The 25,189-nt window shown below is 43.5% G+C and overlaps 1 protein-coding gene across 1 annotated transcript; it reads right to left on the bottom strand.

Annotated features, from left to right (window-relative positions):
* Positions 1-11,661: 11,661 nt before the first annotated feature.
* On the bottom strand, positions 11,662-24,335 carry LOC135544362 (V-type proton ATPase 116 kDa subunit a 2-like). The gene is made up of 20 exons (XM_064971909.1): positions 23,763-24,335; positions 22,335-22,413; positions 21,803-21,903; positions 21,387-21,524; positions 20,702-20,796; positions 20,476-20,602; positions 20,281-20,363; positions 20,055-20,148; positions 19,692-19,904; positions 19,172-19,322; positions 18,812-18,951; positions 18,538-18,695; positions 17,536-17,626; positions 14,518-14,636; positions 14,183-14,393; positions 13,917-14,036; positions 13,700-13,819; positions 13,471-13,588; positions 13,171-13,342; positions 11,662-12,934 (listed from the first exon to the last, which is right to left on the bottom strand). Exons 1-20 carry the CDS (start codon positions 23,877-23,879, stop codon positions 12,832-12,834), a joined length of 2,550 nt encoding a protein of 849 aa, XP_064827981.1. The 5' UTR covers positions 23,880-24,335; the 3' UTR covers positions 11,662-12,831.
* Between the last annotated feature and the right edge of the window lie 854 nt (positions 24,336-25,189).

The following is a 25,189-nucleotide window of genomic DNA, read 5'->3' as shown; positions in this document are numbered from 1 at the left end:
CAACGAAAGTCGTGACACTGCCACTGTGTCTTCTTATTGTCTCTGCCTTTAGGCCTATATATAATCACAGTGGCAAGGCATATGAACTAACAAGTTATAGAGAAAACAACGCAATTATCACAACACAGGTTGTAATAAGGCTTTTTTCCTAGCTTCCCCAGTGATTTTACCTACGCATCGCTACTGCTCATACCCCCATAATATCAAGCTTGATTAACAACCTCTCCTTCCACATCATATCATATGCCTTCTCCACATCAAAACAGACAGCTACAACAGTCTCCTTGTACACCTGAGCCTTCCTGACCTCTGATTCTAATCAGAGCACTGGGTCCATAGTTCCGCTCCCCTTCCTGAACCCACTCTGATGTAGCGATACTAGCCCCCTTCCCCTTCAGGAAGTAAGTTAGCCTTTCCGTAATCATACATTCCATAATCTTACATACATGTGATGTTAAAACTATTGGCTGATGGCTTCGTTGGGTCCTTCCCTGACTTCCGGAATGGTACCACTACTGCCTCCTTCCAACCTCCTTCCGTCCCTCTAAACTTTCAGCTCATACAAGGAGAAGACTGATCAGAGATGCAGCCAAGAGGCCCATGATCACTCTGGATGAACTGCAGAGATCTACAGCTGAGGTGGGAGACTCTGTCCATAGGACAACAATCAGTTGTATATTTCACAAATCTGGCCTTTATGGAAGAGTGGCAAGAAGAAAGCCATTTCTTAAAGATATCCATAAAAAGTGTTGTTTAATGTTTGCCACAAGCCACCTGGGAGACACACCAAACATGTGGAAGAAGGTGCTCTGGCCAGATGAAACCAAAATTGAACTTTTTGGCAACAATCCAAAACGTTATTGTAACGGCTTTCTTCTGTTGAAGGAGGAGCGGACCAAAATGCAGCGTGGTACTTTTGAGACATATTTATTGAAGAACGAAAAAACACGAACAATACAAAAACAAAAACGGAAACGTGAAAACCTAAACAGTCCTATCTGGTGAAGATACAGAGACAGGAACAATCACCCATGAAAACACTCAAAGAATATGGCTACCTAAATATGGTTCCCAATCAGAGACAATAATAATCACCTAACTCTGATTGAGAACCCCCTCAGGCAGCCATAGACTATGCTATACACCCCACACAACCCCAAGACGAAACACACCACAAAAACCCATGTCACACCCTGGCCTGACCAAATAAATGAAGATAAATATAATATATTTTGACCAGGGCGTGACAGTTATGTTTGGCGTAAAAGCAACACAGCTCATCACCATGAACACACCATCCCCACTGTCAAACATGGTGGTGGCAGCATCATGGTTTGGGACTGCTTTTCTTCAGCAGGGATAGGGAAGATGGTTAAAATTGATGGGAAGATGGATGGAGCCAAATACAGGACCATTCTGGAAGAAAACCTGATGGAGTCTGCAAAAGACCTGAGACTGGGACGGAGATTTGTCTTCCAACAAGACAATGATCCAAAACATAAAGCAAAATCTACAATGGAATGGTTCAAAAATAAACATATCCAGGTGTTAGAATGGCCAAGTCAAAGTCCAGACCTGAATCCAATCGAGAATCTGTGGAAAGAACTGTAAACTGCTGTTCACAAATGCTCTCCATCCAACCTCACTGAGCTCGAGCTGTTTTGCAAGGAGGAATGGGAAAAAATTTCAGTCTCTCGATGTGCAAAACTGATAGAGACATACCCCAAACGACTTACAGCTGTAATCGCAGAAAAAGGTGGCGCTACAAAGTATTAACATAAGGGGGCTGAATAATTGTGCACGCCCAATTTTTCAGTTTTTGATTTGTTAAAAAAGTTTGAAATATCCAATTAATGTCGTTCTACTTCATGATTGTGTCCCACTTGTTGTTGATTCTTCACAAAAAATACAGTTTTATATCTTTATGTTTGAAGCCTGAAATGTGGCAAAAGGTCGCAAAGTTCAAGGGGGCCGAATACTTTCGCAAGGCACTGTATCATAACCGCCATTGTTTAAAGACAGTACTGTGCAGCCGTCTTCATTGACCTGGCCAAGGTTTTCGACTCTGTCAATCCCTGTATTCTTATCGGCAGACTCAATAGCCTTGGTATTTCTAATGACTGCCTTGCCTGGTTCACCAACTCCTTCGCAGACAGAGTTCAGTGTGTCAAATCGGAGGGCCTGTTGTCCGGACCTCTCGCAGTCTCTATGGGGTACCACAAGGTTCAATACTCGGGCCGACTCTTTTCTCTGTATATATCAGTGATGTTGCTCTTGCTGCGGGTGATTCCCTGATCCACCTCTACGCAGACGACACCATTCTGTATACATCTAGCCCTTCTTTGGACACTGTGTTAACTAACCTCCAAACGAGCTTCAATGCCATACAACACTCCTTCCATGGCCTCCAACGGCTCTTAAACACTAGTAAAACCAAATGCATGCTTTTCAACTGTTTGCTGCCCGCACCCGCCCGCCCGACTAGCATCACTACTCTGGACGGTTCTGACCTAGAATATGTGGACAACTACAAATACCTAGGAGTCTGGCTAGACTGTAAACTCTCCTTCCAGACTCATATTAAACATCTCCAATCTAGAATCGTCTTTCTATTTCGCAACAAGCCTCCTTCACTTACACAGCCCAACTTACCCTAGTAAAACTGACTATCCTACCTATCCTCGACTTCGGCGATGTCATCTACAAAATAGCTTCCAATACTCTACTCAGCAAACTGGATGCAGTCTATCACAGTGCCATCTGTTTTGTTACCAAAGCCCCTTATACCACCCACCGCTGTGACCTGTATGCTCGTCGCCAGACCCACTGGCTCAAGGGTTATCTATAAGTCTATGCTAGGTAAAGCCCTGCCTTATCTCAGCTCACTGGTCACGATAACACCCACCCGTAGCACGCGCTCCAGCAGGTATATCTCACTGGTCATCCCCAAAGCCAACATCTTTTTTGACCGCCTTTCCTTCCAGTTCTCTGCTGCCAGTGACTGGAACGAATAACAAAAATCGCTGAAGCTGGAGACTTATATTTCCCTGACTAACTTTAAACATCAGCTAACCTATTGCTGCTTCTGTATATAGTCCATCTGTAAATAGCCCACCCAATCTACCTACCTCATCCCCATATTGTTTTTATTTACTTTTCTGCTCTTTTGCACACCAGTATCACTACTTGCACATCTATCACTCCAGTGTTAATCTGCTAAATTGTAATTACTTCGCTACTATAGCCAATTTATTGCCTTACCACCTCATGCCATTTGCACGCACTGTATATAGACTTTCTTTTTTTCTACTGTGTTATTGACTGTACACTTGTTTATTCCAAGTGTAACTCTGTGTTGTTTGTGTCGCACTGCTTTGCTTTATTTTGTCCAGGTCGCAGTTGTGAATGAGAACTTGTTCTCTACTAGCTTACCTGGTTAAATAAAGGGAAAATCAAAAATAAAATACTGTCGATTCCTCCCATCATACTGGATGCCAGATTGTATAAGGGCACAAGGTGACACCCAGATGCAGACCTAGGAGGCATATGAATTGAGTCTTTGATATTTATTATAATCCAAACAAACGGGTAGGCAACAGAATGGTCGTGGACAGGCAAAAGATCAAAACCAGTTCTGAGTCCAGGAGGTACAGAGTGGCAGGCGCGCTCGAGGTCAAGGCAGGCAGAATGGTCAGGCAGGCGGGTACAGAGTCCAAGGCAGACTCTTTCCTTGTGGCTACATCAATCCTGGTCCCTCAGCCATCACTCAGGTACACCAGCTCTTTCATTTCTGTCAGATCACAATTTCCACCCATCTGTTCCCCCCAGAGCATGTTGTGGGCATTAAAATCCCCACACCACAATACTATACTTCTATCCTGGCCAATCACACCCTCTCCAGCACTTCCAAGTCCAATATCCGACAAGGATTATATTAGTTCACTAGCACCCCTCCTCTCAACATCCACCACCACATATTCCTCTTCAATACCTTGCCTAGCACCCCCCCTCCCACCACCACATTTCTGTCCCTACAAACTGTTGAAGGAATTTAATTCCTCGGTTTTAATTCCCAATTAAAATTAAACACTCTGTCAATTCATAAGAATTTATAGGACCCTTATTTTATAGGAATGGACAGAGCCCTGGTATTAAAGTCAAGTAACAGCCTTCATTCAAGAGAGTACTGAGTACACACACATTTTACCACAGGGTATAAACTGAAAATGACGTCAGCATTTTCTAAATGTTCCGTCTCTTCTTCACACTGGTAGAAAGGCTCTATAGCTCTCAAGCCTTCCCTCCTCGCCTAGAGCCAAGGTCAGTCAGTGTAGATAAGCATTCTAGTCAGTCTGTAGATATAGTTCATTCATTTGTACAAAGGAACAGACCGTCATTGTTCTAAACTCTTGACCACATTCATACACACATTATTTTCAGTACTGGGATCAAGAAAGAAAACTCATACATATACAGTAAAATTTAGTATTCTGATTAGTACATCCTGATTGAAATGTATACATAATTAGTCATTATAGATAAAAATTCCCTTAACACAAACCAATACATATCCCTGTATAATAAACTCCACAGTCGGTTTAAGCCATGTTTCCTGCACACAAAACGGGACTGGTCATCACTAGTTCTTCTTCTTCAGGATTGGTTTAGTGGATCGGATCCAGCTTTCAATGTGCATACATTGACACCTACTGTGCTGGAGTGTGAGGCCAGTCACAGCCTAACTATACTGAACAAAAATAAGAACGCAACATGCAATGATTTCAAAGATTTTACTGAGTTACAGTTCATATAAGGAAATCAGTCAATTGAAATGAATTCATTAGGATGTAATATATGGATTTCACATGACTGGGAATACAGATATGCATCTTCTGATCACAGATATGCATCTTCTGGTCACAGATACTTTAAAATAAAAGGTAGGGGTGTGGATCAGAAAACCAGTCATCATCTGGTGTGACCACCATTTGCTTCATGTAGTGCGACACATCTCCTTTGCGTAGAGTTCCTCAGAGTGTTGATTGTGGCCTGTGGAATGTTGTCCCACTCCTCTTCAATGGTTGTGCGACGTTGCTGGATATTGATGATAACTGGAACACGCTGTCATACATGTTGATCCAGAGCATCCCAAACATGCTCAACAGGTGACATGTCTGGTGAGTACTAGACCATGGAAGAAGCAGTTTATGCCTGCCCATACCATACCCCCAACTCCACCATAGTGCATTCTGTTCACAATGTTGTCATCAGCAAACCGCTCGCCCATACAATGCCATACATGTGGTCTACGGTTGTGAGGCTGTTGGACGTACTGACAAATTCTTTAAAACAATGTTGGATTTGGCTTATGCTAGAGAAATTAACATTCAATTCTCTGGCAACAGCTCTTGTGGGCATTCCTTTCGTCAGCATGCCAATCGTACACTCCCTGGAATTTTATTGTCCCCAGCACATGGTGCACCCGTGTGATGATCATGCTGTTTAATCAGCTTCTTGATATGCCACACTTGTCAGGTGGATGGATTATCTTGGCAAAGGAGAAAAGCTCACTTACAAGGATGTAAACCAATTTGTGCATATGTAACATCTCTGGGATTTTTTGTTTTAGCTCATGAAGCATGGGACCAACACTGTTGCGTTTATATTTTTGTTCATTGTACATTCAATTATCTTCATTAGTCCTGTTCCTCTAAGAAAGTGAACTAGAGCCCTAGACATCAATTCCTCTCCCCCACTACACCACCCAAACCCCAATCCCATCCAGCCTCTCTAGCCCTTTCACATAAGTAGAGATTATCTACATTTTTACATTTTACATTTAAGTCATTTAGCAGACGCTCTTATCCAGAGCGACTTACATCATACAATTCCCAAAATATCAACACATGCTCCACTGTTTCCTCCACTAAACACTCATCACACAGACCTGTTTCCTGTTTCATGTCTCCCAATAATCCATATGGTATTCAAACCTGTGTGCCCAAAAACCGTAGTCTACTCCACACAACTTCCTCTGTCCTACATCCCATACTCCTCACCTCTTCCTTTATTGACCGATCCACATGATAAAATTGCCTCCCCTTACTACTAGCATCCCACTCCCTTTGCCGAAGATCGAGCCCTTTTGCCCGGATCAGGACTTGACATCCCTTCGGCCCAGTGGGACCTGCATATCTACCCCTCTCTCCTCACAGCACTCTTACCCTCCACACCTCTCCACAAACAAGTCTACCCTACCCGACCTGCCTGTCTTCACACTACTCAACACTGCAGCCAAATCAGAGCAGATCACCATTCTGAGTGGTTTCACCTCCTCCACCCATCTCAGACCTATAATCATGGCCATCAACTCTGCCACATACACTGCCACATAATCAGTTAACCGCTTACATACTCTGACATTGAAATCTGGGATATACATCCCAGCCCCCACCTTTCTACTGACTGGATCCTGTGAACCATCTGTCCTTAAAAACAAATAAAAATTAGTATCTATATATCTCTCCTCTCAGGTCCTCACCCCATTCTCTCCTGTCCTCAGTCATGTCCACATCGACATTTGGTTTCGGGAAACAGCCATGTAGGAATGTTCCCCAATGCAATTGCTGGCCCTATCTCTCTCTCCCAAAGTCCATATTCTACCACCTTCTGCTCGATTGTCCACCTGTATGCCCTATGCTAATGTCTCCTCGCTCCGTTCATTCCCCAGCTGCCGTGACAGCGGGATGTCCTTCTGAACTCCCTTTCAACCTTGCCCAGTACGCTAATGCAAGTTTATCCTGCCTTATCCTCAGTGCAGTTCCTCACTATCCACCTGCAATGCCTCAACAGGCGTTGTCCTGAAGGCACCCATACACAATCTCAGAGCCCTTGACTGTATTCTATCCAGGCACTGTAGCACCGTTTCGGCTGCTGATCCATACACAAAGCACCCACAATCCAAAAATGACCTGATCAATGCATGGTACATATACAACAGTGTTAGTCTATCCGACCCCCAATCATATCTGCCACTGTTTCCATGAGGTTCAGCACCTTCCTACACTTATTTTCAATATGCTCAACATGTCCATGTAATCCACTCATCAAACCACATACCTAAATAATTCAACTCAGACACCATGCCTATACTGTATATTGGCAGCCTAATATCTTTAACCTTCCTCCTAGAAAACACCATAAAGTAGGACTTGGCCACAGACATCCTAAACCCCCATTGTTAGAGACCAATCTTCCACAACTCCCACAACTTGCATTTTCCTCATCACACATTTCACATTCCCACCTCTCTTCCATACAGCCCCATCATCAGCATACAAGGACACACACACTCCCTGTCCCACCTCTTTAAACATGTCATCTATCATCAGGGTGAACAAGACCTGATTAACCACACTTACCTGAGGAGTAACATTGTCCACTTCAAACTGCATTGACAATTCTGACCCCACCCTCACCCATATGACTCGATCGAAGTTCATGATCCGGTTATACAGATGTCCTCCAATGTCCAATGCACTCAACTTGATCAACAACCCTTCCCTCTACATGGCATCGTAAGCTTTCTCAATGACAAAAAACACAACACTCATCACCACTTTTATTATCAGGGCCTTGGCTATCTCTGTACTAACTGTCACCAGGGCATCAATGGCAGACATTCCTCTCCTGAACCCACTCTGTGCAGAGCTCATCAAACCCCTAACCTGTCATCACTAGTTACCACAGCCACAAAGTCAAAACTCTTCCCATTTCTAGCGCTTCATCCTCTTTGATATTATGGCGGTCTGCAAACAAATGTTATAGGTGCATGCCGCCACATATTGTATTGGTTGTGTTTCAGCCTACTATTTTGTAGTATGAATTCATTACAATTGTGGGAAAAAAATATATATACAGTACCAGCCAAAAGTTTGGATACCTACTCATTCAAGGGGTTTTCTTTATTTACACTATTTTCTACATTGTATAATTTTTATTTTATTTTTTATTTTACCTTTATTTTACTAGGCAAGTCAGTTAAGAACAAATTCTTATTTTCAATGACGACCTAGAAACAGTGGGTTAACTGCCTGTTCAGGGGCAGAACGACAGATTTTGTACTTTGTCAGCTCAGGGATTTGAACTTGCAACCTTTTGCTTACTAGTCCAATGCTCTAACCACTAGACATCAAAACTATGAAATAACACACAAGGAATCATGTACTAACCCAATAAGCGTTGAACAAATCAAAATATATTTTTTATTCTTCAAAGTAGCCACCCTTTGCCTTGATGACAGCTTTTGCACACTCTAGGCATTCTTTCAACCAGCTTCACCTTTAATGCTTTTCCAAAAGTCTTTAAGTTCCCCCATATGCTGAGCACTTGTTGGCTGCTTTTCCTTCACTCTGCGGTCCACCTTATCACAAACCATCTCGATTGGGTGGAGGTCTGGTGATTGTGGAGGCAAGGTCATCTGATGCAGCACTCCATCAATCTCATTTTTGGTCAAATAGCCCTTACACAGCCTGGAGGTGTGTTGGATCATTGGTCTGTTGAAAACCAAATGATAGTCCCAATAAGCGCAAACCAGATGGGATGGCGTATCACTGCAGAATGCTGTGGTAGCCATGCTGGTTAAATGTACCTTGAATTCTAAATAAATCACAGACAGTGTCCCCAGCAAAGCACCCCCACACCATCACACCTCCTCCATGCTTCACGGTGGGAACCACACATGCAGAGATCATCCGTGCACCTAGTCTGCGTCTTACAAAGACATGGTGGTTGTAACCAAAAATCTCAAATTTGGACTCATCAGACCAAAGGACAGATTTCCACTGATCCAATGTCCATTGCTTGTGTTTCTTGGCCCAAGCAAGTCTCTTCTTATTGGTGTCCTTTAGTAGTGGTTTCTTTGCAGCAATTCGACCATGAATTGCTGCAAGTGCTCCCGAGTGGTGCAGCGGTCTAAGGCACTGCCTCTCAGTGCAAGAGGCGAGAGGCGTCACTACAGTCCCTGATTGGGAGTCCCATAGGGCGGCGCACATTTGGCCCACCATTGTCCTGAAGGCCTGATTCACACAGTCTCCTCTGAACAGTTGATGTTGAGATGTGTCTGTTACTTGAACTCTGTGAAGCATTTATTTGGGCTGCAATTTCTGAGGCTGATAACTCTAATAAACTTATCCTCTGCAGGATAACTCTGGGTCTTCCATTCCTGTGGCGTTACCCATGAGAGCCAGTTTCAACATAGCGCTTGATGGTTTTTGCTACTGCACTTGAAATTCTTGAAATTTTCCGTATTGACTTAAAGTAATGATGGACTCTCGTCTCTCTTTGCTTATTTGAGCTGTTCTTGCCATAATATGGACTTGGTGTCACGAACCTCGCCGAGGATGGTGCCTCTTCCTGTTCGGGCGGGGCTCGGCGGTCGGCGGTCGTCTATTAGCTGCCATCGATTCCCTTTCCGTTTGTTTTGGTTATTGGTTAATTGGGTACACCTGTTTTGTATTAGGGTTTTGTTTGTAGGTTATTTAAGGGCACTAGGCCCGCTGGGTATTTGTGCGGCTTGTTTTTTGTTACTCTGTGTTGGATGGTGTTATTTTGTTCATATCCTTATTCGCCGGACTATTTCTGTCCTATTGTTTGGACTGGCAACTTATATACGCCCTGTGTGTTGGCGTAACCGTTTTTGTTGCGCTGGGGAATAAATTTGACAAAACGACTGAACCCTGCTCTCTGCGCCTGATTCCACCCACCACTCCTAGTTTTCGTAACACTTGGTCTTACCAAATAGGGCTATCTTCTGTATACCACCCCTACCTTGTCACAACACAACAATTTGGCTCAAACGCATTAAGAAGGAAAGAAATTAAGCTGGTTGAGAGAATTCTAAGAGTATGCAAAAATGTCATCCAGGCAAAGGTTGGCTACTTAGAAGAATCAAATATAAAATAAAAATACTTTGATTTGTTTAGCACTTTTTTGGTTACTACATTATTCCATATGTGTTATTTCATAGTTTTGATGTCTTCACTATTATTCTACAATGGAGAAAATAGTAAAATAAAATAAAAACCCTGGAATGAGTAGGTGTGTCCAAACTTTTGACTGGTACTGTATATATTTTGCCCTACCAACTAACACTGCACCCATTACAACCTCACCACTATTCCACTACTTTGGTTCTATCTGATTCTACTCCAGGCCAACAGCCTGGGAGGACTGAACACTATAGTTCAAAACATCTTGTAACGCTTCTGCAGTAAAATCTCGTATACCAAAGTACTTCTCTGCAGCTGCCACCACAACATCTATCCTCTGTGATTTACATTCCATTCCTGCCGTACAATTGACAACCATGGCTATGAACGGCAAAAAAACAACCTTCCTGAAAGACATTATTCCTATCACTCTGTACTGTATTGGCCTTGTCCTACGCACAAGGATCTTCTTAAAATCTCTCACCCTGGGCCCTATCTTCCTCTACTACTCTCTTCACTGCCTCAGCATACAACACCTTCTGCACTAATGTGATCCTGGCACCCTCAACCGGCCTTTCTCTCACCAGACACTTCTGATCTCCAGTACCATGGGTACCCCTAAAGTTTATACACACAACTTTTTCCATCAATACTATACACTGCTTTGTCTCATGTCCGCCTGCACACTTCTCACGTCTAAGAATCTCCCTCCTACACCCTGATGCTTCTACTACCATTCATCTTCTTAAAATCTGATTTTAAACCTAATCCTAACCTCAATCCTAACCTGTTTTCATGAATATTTATGATATAGCCAATTTTCACTTTGTGGCTGTGGTAACTAGTCGAAACCCTGGGGAGTGGACACAGTCAAAGGGAGTCTATTATACTGACAAGATAGTCAAGTGACTGCTCCAACAATGGAAATAGATGTCCTCAAAGATGTAAGATTAGGTGGGACCATTCTAGCCAATAAGAGGGCAGATACGCATGTGAACAACAGGCCATAGAGATAGAGGACTCATCTTTGTATATGTGCCATTATGCTGTCTGTGACAGCATGGGCAGCACCATTGAGGCTATCTTTATTTTAAAGTAGTACATTTTCTTCTTCATTGGCTGATTTCTCCCAACTCAAAGGAATCCTCACTCAGTTGACTACTTTAAAATGGCAGAAGCCCTCAATGGCAATGTTCTTGCTAAAATGGGTTATATCCATGATGAATCTTCTATCCAGCTCTATACCAGCAGTCACAATTAAGTTTTTTTTTTCAAAGTTGAGAAATGCCACATGCGTCCATTTATATCAGTGCATTCCTAACATCCAAACCATTACAAAACGTATATTCAATCAAATAACCCTCACATGGAAAATTGGCAATTACATTGTTTGTTGACCAAATTTGACACCATCATTGACCTCCATACAAAAATTCCTAATTTTGTAGGCTTATTTTCGTGGGCAGATTTTGAGCTGAGTAAAACTTCTCGCTTTGCCTCTTCCTCTCTGAAATACTTCAGTAAAAGTGTGAATGGACATGGCATCAATCTGAAGAAAACTTTAATCCACACAGGAACTTGTTAGTCAGCCACTTGGAATACCTATTGTATTCATGGAATATTAAATGAGATATATTTACAAGATCTAGAAAATGTCATTGATTAGTCTGTATTCATGGTATTGAGCATTGACTCTTTATTTTCTGGCATTTGTGCATCACATCCAAAAACTAGGTCTAAAAAAGGATTAAGATCTTAATTTCTTAAAAATACATAAATAAATACATGAAGCTAAATGACATGAATCATGATGATACCAGTGATCCATTTACCAACTATCAAATAATTTGCACCTCCCTTCACTATAGACACCATCCAGACGGATCAAACAGTCTATGGTCAGAGTCCAATTAATGTCTACAAAAATTATAATTTGAGCTTCAAGTCAACTTCAGTGGATGTCCTTCACCACCAACATTTAAACAAATATTTCAAGCCTGTGCAATTTGTCTTGGTGTAAGTATCTCCTAACATTTGGCATCGTCAGAGTAATAGTTATTAGTGAAAATGCTGACTTTTATTGTACAATCATTTCTGCATTGTTCTTTGAAAAGTGCTCTGTGGCAATGTCCTCTGCAAAAACTTGTAAATGAGCTGTCATCTTTTATCCTCCCGAAATGTCACAAGGAGTGTATAATGGCAAAACTGGAGGAACATATGTTCTACAAGTTTACAATTCATTAGACAATACTATTTCTTCAGAGTTGTATTCATGTGTATAAGCACTTTGAAAAACTGCACAATTAGCAGCCATGGTATTCGCATTTGTCATTATCGGGAAGAAATTGTTATGGCACTAGAAATCAGGATATTTGATAAGACCTCTAGTCCTTTATGTTTTGAATCTCTATATTTTTTCTTCTGTACTTTAAAGTTGCCTCAGATGAATATGAGTCAAGTAATAAATTAGCTTTAAAATACACTATAATTTTCTACAAAAAGCAAATAAAATGCTCAGAGCCACCAAATTGGCTTAAAGTGACCACTATATGAGATGAATCAATTCCTCCAGAATATGACAAAGTACATATCAACAGACCTAGATGAAAACTTTTGAATCCCACTGAATTGAGGTTAGCTGGTTATGGACACAATTATGATGTAAGGAAGTCAGTGCAGCCAATAGTGTCAAAAGTCATATGCTGAAAGACTTTGCTACAAGTCATCCCACCACTGCCCTGCAGTTTCTCCTCTTCATCAGTGTGCCATCTTGTTCTAACTCAGAGCATCCTTCCTGGTACATGATTTCCTATTCAAATCCAGTGAATCTCGTTGTCGCTGGTCACAGTAAACCGTCCTGCTCAAAGACTGAGGGCAGGACAGAGAAGTCGAAGGGGGAAAACTTGATACCCGTCCCATGATAGAACTTATTCTGGAACTCCACCCTACAAAGGAGAGCATTCACATATGTAAATAACCAGTATGAATACATGCGTGAATAAATGACTGAGTGAATAATTAGAAGAGAGTTAAAGATTAAAAAAGTATACAGAGTAGGTGACCACTGGGGAATGAGAGAGTATGTGAGAGTGGATGAGTGATTAACAGAGAGTGATTGATTGACCGACTGAATGGGTCATTCAGTAAGGCATCACTTAGTTAAGAATACAGATAGACTCACCAGTGCAGCCGGAGGGCATGGAGGAACGCTGAGAGTCCTTCCATGACAAGCAGGATGGACACAGTGAGCACAGCGAACAGGCTGAACACTGGTACCAGAAACAGCACCCCCAGTCTGGAGGTCATCCTCAGGCCTAGACGCATCACCATGGCCCACAGCACCTCGGAAAGCTCTGACAAACACATAGATGGACACACAGTAAGAGGGAGATTTATGAATCAATATCTGAACATGGAGACAGTAATTGATAGTAATTGCCCCCCTGTGGACTTTTAAAGGTGTAGTGAGTACGATCCTTACGAGCATGGGCTAAACTGAGGGCCCAGAGACGTAGGTAAGACGCCGTGTTGGAGATGCAGCCCAGGCAATACTCTATGGTGTGGATGGCCTGGTGCAGGAACACATCCCCAAAGTCAAACTGAAAGATGTACAACACATTGACTAGATAGAAAGGAAACAGTGATGACTGAAATACAACTGCTTTTACTCAAATGTTTATATGAGATGTATGTACAGTTGTTGTTATGACCTCCTTAGGCTGGGTGTCCCTGCTGGTCATGAGGTCATCAAATCCCTCTTCCTCATCATCAGCGTAAGCTGGTGCTTGGGACATATCATCCTCACTCACACGCCGAACTCTCTCATAACCCTAAAATACAGACAACAGATGTTAAAATGCACATATATTATTCACTAAAAACACATGGGTAACAAACTCATGACACGACTCTTTCCACCATACTCACCCTGCGCAATCGCAGGCTCTTCCCTCCCCGGTGCAGCCAGTAGAGGTAGACAGGTTTTCCTAACAGCAGCACAGGCACAGACAACAGAGCCACCACCACCAGGAAGACCTGCAGCCCAGTCTGTGGAGCAAAATACACAGGGTCAAACACAGAGCCACATGTACAGAGACGTTCAAAAGAGACATTCGGAGATTCAGATAGAGATGCTGAGAAAACCCAGAGTCAGGGGGGACACTCTGAATCATGACTCCATCACTAACACCCACCTGTCCGGGGTAGAGAGGGGTGTTGTCCCCTCCCTGCATTAGGAACATGTTGATGAAGTGGATGAGGATGCTGGGGGCCAGGCGGGAGTCACGTGCACCAAAGGCCAGCCACTTGTAGATTATCATGAAGACCAGGTAGCCAAAGAGACACATCAGGAACAGAAACTCAGGGAGAAACAGCAGGTAGATGTTGAACCTCTGTTTGAAGTGCCTGGATAAATGGAAGAGAAGAGGGAAGGGGAAGAACAAATTTATATAAATGTAGAGGAACTCTTTCTGATGTTTTGTATTCCACAGTAGTGACTACTGTTAGGAACCACTAACTGGTCACTCACAGATGGTTGAATACACTGAGCACCACCCCAAAGCTCATGTGCATGACCCCTATGATGACAGACATCTTCATCTTGTAGGAGTTCAGGAAGGACAGGCGATTCACTGCCATGTTCCATATCTGTAGGTGTGATACAAAGCATAACATGAACATAACATTAGACAATATCAATACCTGTGTCACGTCTACCCCCGCTCCCCCCTCCGGCACTCAACGTTTCATGTCTACTAACCACCGGTCCTGGCAACCCATCATTTCATCACCTGGCAACCATCATTACGCACACCAGTGCCACATCTTTAGGCACACCTGGACATCATCACTTCCCTGATTTCTCCCCATTTATTTAGCATTCTGTTGTTGTTACCCATCAGGCAGTGTTGTTTATGTTCAGATGCTACGCTTGTTTGTGTATTCACTTTATGTTCATTCATATTAAACTCACCGACTGCACCTGCTTCCTGTGTCTTCGTTACAGAATACTGCCTCCTAAAATGGAAGCAGCTGCCAACCCGAGACATCTCCAAGATGGTCGACGAACAGCCAGCTGGCGCAACCGGGGACTGTGATGGATGAGGTCCTCTGTGTTCTTCAACGTCTAGATCTTCCTCAAGAGGTGTTACCTCCAACGAGCGGAGGATCCTCTACCATGAGTCGACCCAGCGAGCCAGCACCTTAGCCCATTCAGCATCCGGCCAGGTCAGCGATGCCTGTTTTTCCCTCCCGGAAATACATGACGGGACACTATCCAAATGCTGTGGCTTCTTACCCAGGTGCTCACACTATATTTCTCATCAGATGGGAGCCCCTGCCACTGAGAGGTCCAAGGTTGCCACGGTTATTGGAGGGCAGAGAGGGGGGTAAGCGCCTACTCCAACTACTGCAGGATGGCCAGACCGCTGCAGAGTACACCCTCAACTTCCATACAGTGGCAGCATCCAGCAGCTGGAATGTGCCGGCGCGCTGCACCTTATTAAGTAGAGGATTGTGCGAAGAGGACCAGACGGAGTTAGCATGCCCATACGACACCCTCTCGCACTCATCATGATGGCCATCAGTCTGGATATTTAACCTTCCCATCGCCTCTCTCCCTGCTTCGTTAACCGTTCTGATTCAGAGCCACACGCCTCCCCGCAGCTGAGCAACACTGTCGGAGACAGCTGTGGCTCTGTTCCTGTTATTGCCAGTAGGGGCACCAGCTTCAACGGTGTCCACTACTTCCCAACCCAGGATCCACTAAAGCAGAGGGATGGCCCCATGATCATCCATCTCCGGTGGTAGGCGTGAGTCATCACTTTCCGCCAAACCCATGCTTGGGCGCCAGGTGGTCGTGTATATCGACGACATCCTGATCTACTCGGCCACCTTGGAGGAGCACATCGCCCACGTCCGGGTAGTTCTGTGACGCCTCCTGGAGAACCATCTCTATGTCAAAGCGGAGAAGTGCCAGTTCCATCAGGCCGTTGTCTCCTTCCTGGGATACCGGATCAGCCCGCAGGGAGTGGTTATGGAAGAATTGAAGGTTGAGGCAGTCAGGTCATTGCCAGTCCAAACATCCATAAAGGGGCTACAATGGTTTTTGGGGTTTACCAACTTCTACCGCCACTTCATTAACTTCAGCTCCATCGCCTCACCTCTCTCCTCAAAGGTGGTCCCGTAAGTTGTGGAGTCCTGCAGCCGATGAGGCCTTCTGCCTACTGAAGGGGTGTTGCACCTCCGCCCCGTTGCTGAAACACCCAGATCCTACGCTGCCCTTTGTGGTGGAGGTGGGCGTGGGGGCTGTCCTGTCACAACGCCAAGGTAACCCACAAAAGTTGTATCCATGTGCATATTACTCTAAAAAACTAACTCCTGCAGAGAGGAAATATGACGTCGGTGACCGGAGCTCCTGGCGGTGAAGTCATTCCACTCATTGCCTCTGTGCTCTGGGACGTAGACGTGGACATCTGCCAAGCTCTGGTGGGGGAACCCGCACCTACTACCTGCCCTCCGGAGCGCACCTATGTGCCCACGCAGGTAAGGGCTCGCTGTTGACCTGGGCGCACACATCCCTTGTTGCTGCACACCCAGGTATCCCCCACATCATTCAATCCCATCTCCGCTAAGTACTGGTGGCCCACCTCTCACCCTCTTTTCACTTTTCCCGGTGGTTGCTGATGCCGTACCCCACGACCCCCCCCCCCTGCCTTCTCTGAACATCAAGGGAAGCCCCGGCTATGCTGTCAGATCCCTCCTGGTCTCCCGATGTCCTGGGGGTCGGCTCCAGTACCTGGTGGACTGGCATGGGTACAGTCCAGAGGAGCAGTGTTGAGTTTCAGTGGATGACATTCTAGATCTCAACATCATCTGAGATTTCCACCTTTGCTGTCCGGCCCGCACCTCGCCCTCCTGGCCGGCGTCGTCCTGCAGCTGGGTACTGCCACGTCTAGTCCCGCTCTCCCCCCTCCAGCACTCGATGTCGCCGGTCTACTAACCACCGGTCCTGACAACCCATCATTACGCAAACCTGCACCTCATTAGGCACACCTTGACCTCATCACTTCCCTCATTTCTCCTTTTTTATCTAGCACTCCATTGTTATCACCCATCAGGCAGTATTGTATCTATGGTCATGTTCAGACGCTACTCTTGTTTGTGTATTCACTTTATGTTAATTCGTATTAAACTCACTGACTGCACCTGCTTCCTGTGTCTTCGTTACAATCTGGATATTTGAGATCTGTGAAAGGCACAAGTGTAACAGTATAGCTTTCATCCGTCCCTCTCGCTCCCACCCGGGCTCGAACCAGGGACCCTCTGCACAGAGACAACAGTCACCCACGAAGCATCGTTACCCATCGGGCCACAAAAGCTGCGGCCCTTGCAACAACTACTTCAGATCTCAGAGCGAGTGACGTCACCCGATTGAAACGCTATTAGCGCGCACCACTGCTAACGAGCTAGCCATTTCACATCGGTTACACAAGGAAGAGTATAATTGTGTGTAGCATCTGAAACTATCCTGTGCATGTATACTCACAGGATCAATGCCAAAAGGGTATGGTCCAACGAAGACACCACTGACATTAGGGTCAAGGATGAGCAAAGTATTTGTTTGGAGTGTTTCATTTCTGGAATAAAAGGTGAAGATGAGTACAATAACCTCAGCCAGTTACTGCTGAATGAAAACTACAGGTACACTACCGTTCAAAAGTTTGCGGTCACTTAGAAATGCCTTGTTTTTGAAATTAAATCACTTTTATTTTTGCCCATTAAAATATCATCAAATTGATCAGAAATACAGTGTGGATATTGTTAACGTTGTAAATGACTATTGTAGCTGGCAACGGATTAAAAAAATAAATAATGAAGGAATATCTACCAGTCTCGTCAACAGCGAAGAGGCGACTCCGAGATGCTGGCCTTCTAGGCAGAGTTCCTGTGTCAGTGTTCTTTTTCCCATCTTAATTTTTTATTTTTATTGGCCAGTCTGAGATATGGCTTTGCCTAGAAGGCCAGCATCCCTGAATCGCCTCTTCACTTTTGACGTTCAGACAGGTGTTTTGGGGGTACTAATTTAATTAAGCTGCCAGTTGAGGACTTATGAGGCATCTGTTTCTCAAACTAGACCCTCATGTACTTGTCCTCTTGCTCAGTTGTGCACTGAGGCCTCCCACTCCTCGTTCTATTCTGGTTAGAGCCAGTTTGCGCTGTTCTGTGAAGGGAGTAGTACACAGCGTTGTACAAGATCTTCAGTTTCTTGGCAATTTCTCGCATGGAATAGTCCTAATTTCTCAGAACAAGAATATACTGACGAGTTTCAAAAGAAAGTTCTTTGTTTCTAGACATTTTGAGCCTGTAATCTAACCCACAAATGCTGATGCTCCAGATACTCAACTAGTCTAAAAGCCAGTTTTGTGGTTTTCTTTCAAAAACAAGGACATTTCTAAGTGACCCCAAGCTTTTGAACGGTAGTGTACACTGACAAGATGTACGTGCGTACTGTGCTTGTGCATGTTTTTGTGTGTTAGTTTAGACTCACGTCCACTGCTGATCTGTGAACATAGCCCTAACACTCCAGCCTGAGCCAAATATGTTGAGTGACTTGGAAAAGCAGTCATTGTAGATCAGCCCCGTGTACACAGAGAAAAGGCCCATCATTAGTATGATATAACGTCCCTCGAAGAACATTGTCCAGATCTAAGGACAACACAGAAACCAATATTAATGGAAATCTATCATTTTACGCAAGAAAATCAAGATGACCACTAAAACGCAGTCGAATGTGATAGAAATTTCCTTTTAAACATTCTTACCTCATTATCAGAGCGCTTGCGCTTGTGGCTCTTCTCTGTCAGCACCATCCACAGGGCAAAGCATGCCATGACCATGCCGTGACCAAGGTCCCCAAACATGACCGCAAACAAGAACGGGAACGTAATGATGGTGTAGGGGGCTGCCAATCAGAGATAAACATGATCAGAGTGGACAACTTTGCTGGCCTTCATTCAGTCCTATATAACTTTGCTCAACCTGACCTGTCTGCCTTACATGAAGTGGTTAGTCGTACTTCTAATGCTATAAAAGTGCTCAGCTGTGCTTGCCTAAATATTGTGTCTGAAGTGTTCCAAACTAGCTTACCTGTAGGTCTGTCTGTGAACTGTATTTGTACTCACCTGGACTAACCTCCCTGTAGTCTCCAACCCCATAAGCCTCTACGATACTCTGAAAGCCAGAGGTGAACTTGTTTGTTCTCAAGAGCGTAGGCGGAGTGTCATTGCTTGGGATTCGGTTTACAAAGGATGGTACAGTGGCGTCACCTTTTCTCTGATAAGGGGAAAAATCCATGTATTACATTTATACACTACTGTCAGATTTGACGAAACACGCTGTGTCTGTAGCTGGTTAGCATTTATTGGAATGACTCACGTACTGTAAGCAGCTCTGCAAAGTGGTGACAATCTGGCACAGCCACAGTCATTAAAATCAGATTTGAAACCTAACCCTAACCTTGACCACACTGCTAACCGTAATGCCTAACCATAACTTTAAATTAAGACCAAAAAGCACATTTTTGTTTTCATGAATTTTTACAATATGGCCAATCTAGTGGAAATCAAACAGGACAAGACTCATCCCAATAAACGTTGATGTGCGTATCTGTAGGACTACAGTATCCTCAACAGCCTCACTCACCGAGCCTTCCTCCAACGCCCCCCGCAGGTTGGTCAGGTCATTGACAGGGCACCACACCTCAGCTATGAGACACTTGTTGGTGACGTCAAAGCTACACAGGTTGAGGATGTGGTAGATGGCCTTCATCTTCTTCACCTGCACTACCCAGGTGAAGGCTGACTCTGAGGCCTTCTGCAGCACCTGTCTCAGGTACTCCTCAGTGCGGTGGAGCACCTGGTGAAGCCAGGGGACATTTACAAGATGTTGCACGTTCAAGCATTTGCATGTAGTATTGTTACTAGTGTTAATGCAAATCATCTAGCCATCCTCTGTCATACATTGTTTGGGCTTTGCCTCAACATAAAAACAGAGACATATACATACATTGTTTAAGTCCTGGATGCGTGTCCTTAGGCTGTCCATCACATCTGCCCTCTCCTCGTCGTTCTCAGGGTGGGGGTAAAGGTGACAGTGGTAACTGGAAGAAAATAATAACAGATATAATTGTGGCCTGATACAGATCAATGACAGACAGGCTTGTCAGATGATGCAGATCTGATGCTGATAATGGATGATTTTGTCTGTTTTGTGATGACAAAAGTACACTTACCAATCACAGATCTTCTGGACCTTCTGTCCAATCTGGTCTCCCCAAAATGAGATGAGGAACACCACATTTGTGCTGATCTCACCCTGAAAGGGACACACACACACACAACACTTATAGTATTCCTCTTATTATGACATTAATTGATATGGTGGACATAGATTCCTGAAATCCGTATTGCTATCTATTTCTACTCACCGTGTCCAGGTCAGCGAGGCTCTCACCCAGCTCTGCATAGCTGAGGATAGTGTAGCCCTTACACACCCTCCACAACATGCGCTCAAAGGCCTCCACCTTCACCCGATGGATTAGACCTGACACGAACCTACAGCCAAGAGGAATACTTTACTCTTCAGGACTCAAGCTGATTCTGAATGTGATTAGCTACACATAATGTGAGTGTCTATTTCTCTGTTAAACTCACCCCAGCTTGGCTCCCAGTCTCTGCATACCAGTGCAGCCTGCAGAGTCTGACTCAATGGATTGGAACTCTTCATACTGGGGGCCAAGGGCCTCATGCTGCATACAAGGAAAGACCAGGTTAGCATTATCAACACACAAACACCAGTAGCCTATATTTAATAAAAACAATTGGTAATTCTTTCAAAAATTGGTAATGATTAAATAAAATGGTGTTTAAGTAGTTTTTAAATGTTAATTTATTAGTTTATAGATAGTTTGTAAATCTGTACTAGAAAAGTTAAGACATAATGGTTGAACTTCATTGCTACACCTATTGTCAAGTGTAGCCTATAATCTGCAAGCTAAAAACAATGCATCATAGGCTGTGGAATCACATGACCAATTGACATATTTTGTTCATTGTTCAAGGTCAGGTGACATTCATGCACATGGTGTGACTGTATCATGTCAGCACGGTCTCTGCTTCACCCTGTCTTATTCCAGGTTCTGGGAACTCACACGGAGAGGACAGCAAGAGCCAAAATATGGTGTCACTGTCAACAAACAAATGCATCTGGGAGTGCAATAGAGCAAAGGGTGAGTCTGATAAGAGTATGTGTTACTTAAATGGCATGAGGTAGTTATGAGGCGAGGTCATGTGATAGTAGAGTGTATGGTGTAAATAGACATGATAACCTGGCACTAACCCGGGAGCGGCTGTGTACGAAGGTGCGAGTGATCCTCAGCATGTGCGTGTACTCAGTCAGCTCCAGAAGATTCCGCTGCAGCTTCTCTTTGTTCCTGGCCACCTCACTAAGCTCCACCTCCAGCCTCTGGAGCTGCTCCTGGGGGACCACAGCAGACAGACCATACACGGTCAACTCCCCTTAACCACAGCAGAGAGACCACACACGGTCAACTCCCCTTGACCACAGCAATCATATGGGAATAAGTTCCCCTCAACCATTATTAACACAAAATCAATACCCTAAACCCTGCTCGATACTATCTCGAAACATTTACCAACTCAGTGATTCAACCTAAACACAGTGCACTCAATGGCAGTGCCCATCAACCACATCACTCACTTGTTTTTACATGACAAACAGCATCTCAGACCTACCATGATCTCAAGGACATGTTTGGGGGGAGGGGCGACTGGACAGATTTCGTCATCTTCTGGCACTGCAATATTTGCCTTTCTGATTTCCCTCAAAAGGTATCCTGTCCAAACAAAAAAAGTTAAAAAAAATAGTTATTGTTTAATCAGTTAAACAAACACTGACTGAGCACATAAGAACACACAATCATTATGGGAATCTGTTGAAACATCCACATTTAGAAAAACCAGACAGGTTTGATCAAAACATAAAGAGGCCTTGCTAAAAATATTTGTGGAGGAACAACTGAGATCTATATCTAGCACAAAGCTAGTCTTTCACAGCAAAAAAATATATATCATTAGCTGATAATACATTCTCCTGCTGTTGTCATCACTATATTTAGCATGACTTGTAATTCAATCTGACTGCATGGCTGTTACCAAAAGCAATCTGTCATTCTGTAGAGTAGACCAGAGCCTGATCAAACCCCACCAGTAAATCAAACGTATGGTGGTAGTAGTCCTGCTTTAGTGTCCATCTCAGTGACCTCACCCAGAATTCTCTCCATCTCCTCGCATCTCTTGATTTCACTGACGAAACGGCGCTGGAACGAGTTGACACTGGGGTTGAGCTGAAACCAGAGGAGCACAGTGGTTAGGTGACATTGCTAGGTGGAGCAATGCTCACACCATGGAATTCATCAAATAGATGCCTTTCCAGTCCATTTTTTCTATTCTGCAGAATGTATCACTGAAATATCAACATATAATTTTGAAAGATCGAAATCCATTGCTTTTAAAATCTAGGCCAGGTCAGTTCAATTAGACTAAACAAACCATGTGACCAAGGTACCTGGGTAAGATGTTTTTGGAGCCCCTGAATCTAGTCAGACCATACAGCTGCATTGAGACCTCCATCAATACTACCAGTCAATCACGGAATAGGCGGAACAACGATATGTGATCCAATTAGGCTTTTAATGGTTTGCTTAATCAGCTTGTGCTACTTCCTTGACAAATAATTGGTCAATAAGTATCACATTAACTAGACTGATAGACAACCGTATGATTAATGATGATAGACAGACACATGTAGGATGAATGATGATAGACAGACACATGTAGGATGAATGATGATAGACAGACACATGTAGGATGAATGATGATAGACAGACACATGTAGGATGAATGATGATAGACACATTTAGGATGAATGGTGATAGACAGACACATGTAGGATGAATGATAGACACACATGTAGGATGAATGATGATAGACAGACACATGTAGGATGAATGATGATAGACAGACACATGTAGGATGAATGATGATAGACACACATGTAGGATGAATGATGATAGACAGACACATTTAGGATGAATGATGATAGACAGACACATTTAGGATGAATGATGATAGACAGACACATTTAGGATGAATGATGATAGACAGACACATTTAGGATGAATGATGATAGACAGACACATTTAGGATGAATGATGATAGACAGACACATTTAGGATGAATGATGATAGACAGACACATGTAGGATGAATGATGATAGACAGACACATGTAGGATGAATGATGATAGACAGACACATGTAGGATGAATGATGATAGACAGACACATGTAGGATGAATGATGATAGACAGACACATGTAGGATGAATGATGATAGACAGACACATGTAGGATGAATGATGATAGGCAGGCACATTTAGGATTAATGATGGGGGCACTGGCAGTCTTGTAACACACACAAAGATGCAGACTGACAGGCAGACAGACATACAGAGAGGCAGACAGAGAGACAGACAGACACACACACACACACACACACAAAGAAAACAAGAACATGTTTGGTACAGACACAATTGACAACTGACAGGCACTGAACAGGCCTAACTGATATACACTTGTGCTGGTATTATTGCATTGCAAGTCTGTACATAGGCTCGACAGACAGGTGGTGTACTTACATCTCGAAACTCGACCAGACCCATTTCTCCCAGCTCACTTATGCAATCGTATGCAGAACCGGACTGCAGAAACAACTGCACCAAGCACATCTCCTCACTTCGGAACACCGAGCCCATCTTATCTGCCACCGGCACCTTGCTGACGAAATCTCCGGCCTAGGCCTATTAATTTACACTACGTGAACTGTAGCAGTTGCCTAGGTGCTTGCGTTCAATAAATCATAACAACGCGACAACACAACTCTGTCTGTTTCTACTATGCCACGTTTCGCAATAACGTTTCCGAAAATTAATACATTGTATCGAGTATGAGCTCTCTCAATTTTGCTGAATTACTCTGCCTGGTGACAGTAGCCGTCTTAGTTATTTAATCGATAATAGCGCTCGAGCTCTTAGATCCTTAGGTCCCCTAAAATATGAGAAAAAAAAGAATACACTATAACCCACCCTAACCCTTCTATCGCTTTGCACCTATTTTATCGAGCGAGCCACATACTACGCGTCATCCTGTACCTTTAATAGCTGTCGCTATCACAACGAGTCAACTCTATCCCCGTCGCAATGCTGGGCAAGACTGCTCATTATGCAAAACAAAAATAATATATATATATAATCAGATAATAATATATAATCAGATAATAATCAGATAATATCCAAAATTATACATATAAATAAAAAGTACAAGTTACACTGTGGGTAAATATAAATACAGCCTTGATCCCAGTACATTGACCACCTATAGCGACAGATTGCGACTGGTTGCCAGATATTTTTCTTTCAGCAATGATCTTTAGATTTTACATAGGGCGTTAGTTTTAAAAGTTATTCTTACAAGTGTATAACTACACCCATAGTCTATACACTCAAGTATGACCACATTTTGATTGCGAAATTACTAATACGCAAATGACACATTATTCTCGATAAGGTTTATGAGCCCTTGTGGCAAGAGAGAAATTAACACATCCAATAGGCCTGGTACAGTCAATATATTTTTCTATAACATTTCCAAAAACACGGAGAATTGTAGATTAATTGCCATTTAATGTGTATTAGTCTATATTTACTTCTCAAGAAATTGTCACTTTTCTGATAGCCTGTATGGGGACTAATACATCGGGACTAATAAACACCATAGCTACAATGTGGACCTATTCTGGCAACCAAGGCATCCTATGATTTATTAAATTCCATCATTCAAATTCGGGCCGACCATCTCCCCTTTCTTAGTCTGTGTAGGCTTGTGCGATGATTTTAGGTCGTGGTAGAGTCAAATATTATCCACTAGTTTATAATTTTAAGTCAAGTCAAGTGTATTTCAATCAAACTGTTTACTGTGATGTTTTTTTTCCGGAACCCACTTTGATCTCATCAGCACTTTGCCTTCAAGACCAGATTAGAGGGTAGAGTGTAATTGTTCAGTTCGT

Source organism: Oncorhynchus masou, chromosome 8 (assembly GCF_036934945.1).
Source record: "Oncorhynchus masou masou isolate Uvic2021 chromosome 8, UVic_Omas_1.1, whole genome shotgun sequence".
Lineage (NCBI taxonomy): Eukaryota > Metazoa > Chordata > Actinopteri > Salmoniformes > Salmonidae > Oncorhynchus > Oncorhynchus masou.
Note: the sequence above shows the minus strand (reverse complement) of the source record. Positions and strands in the feature narration are given on the sequence as shown.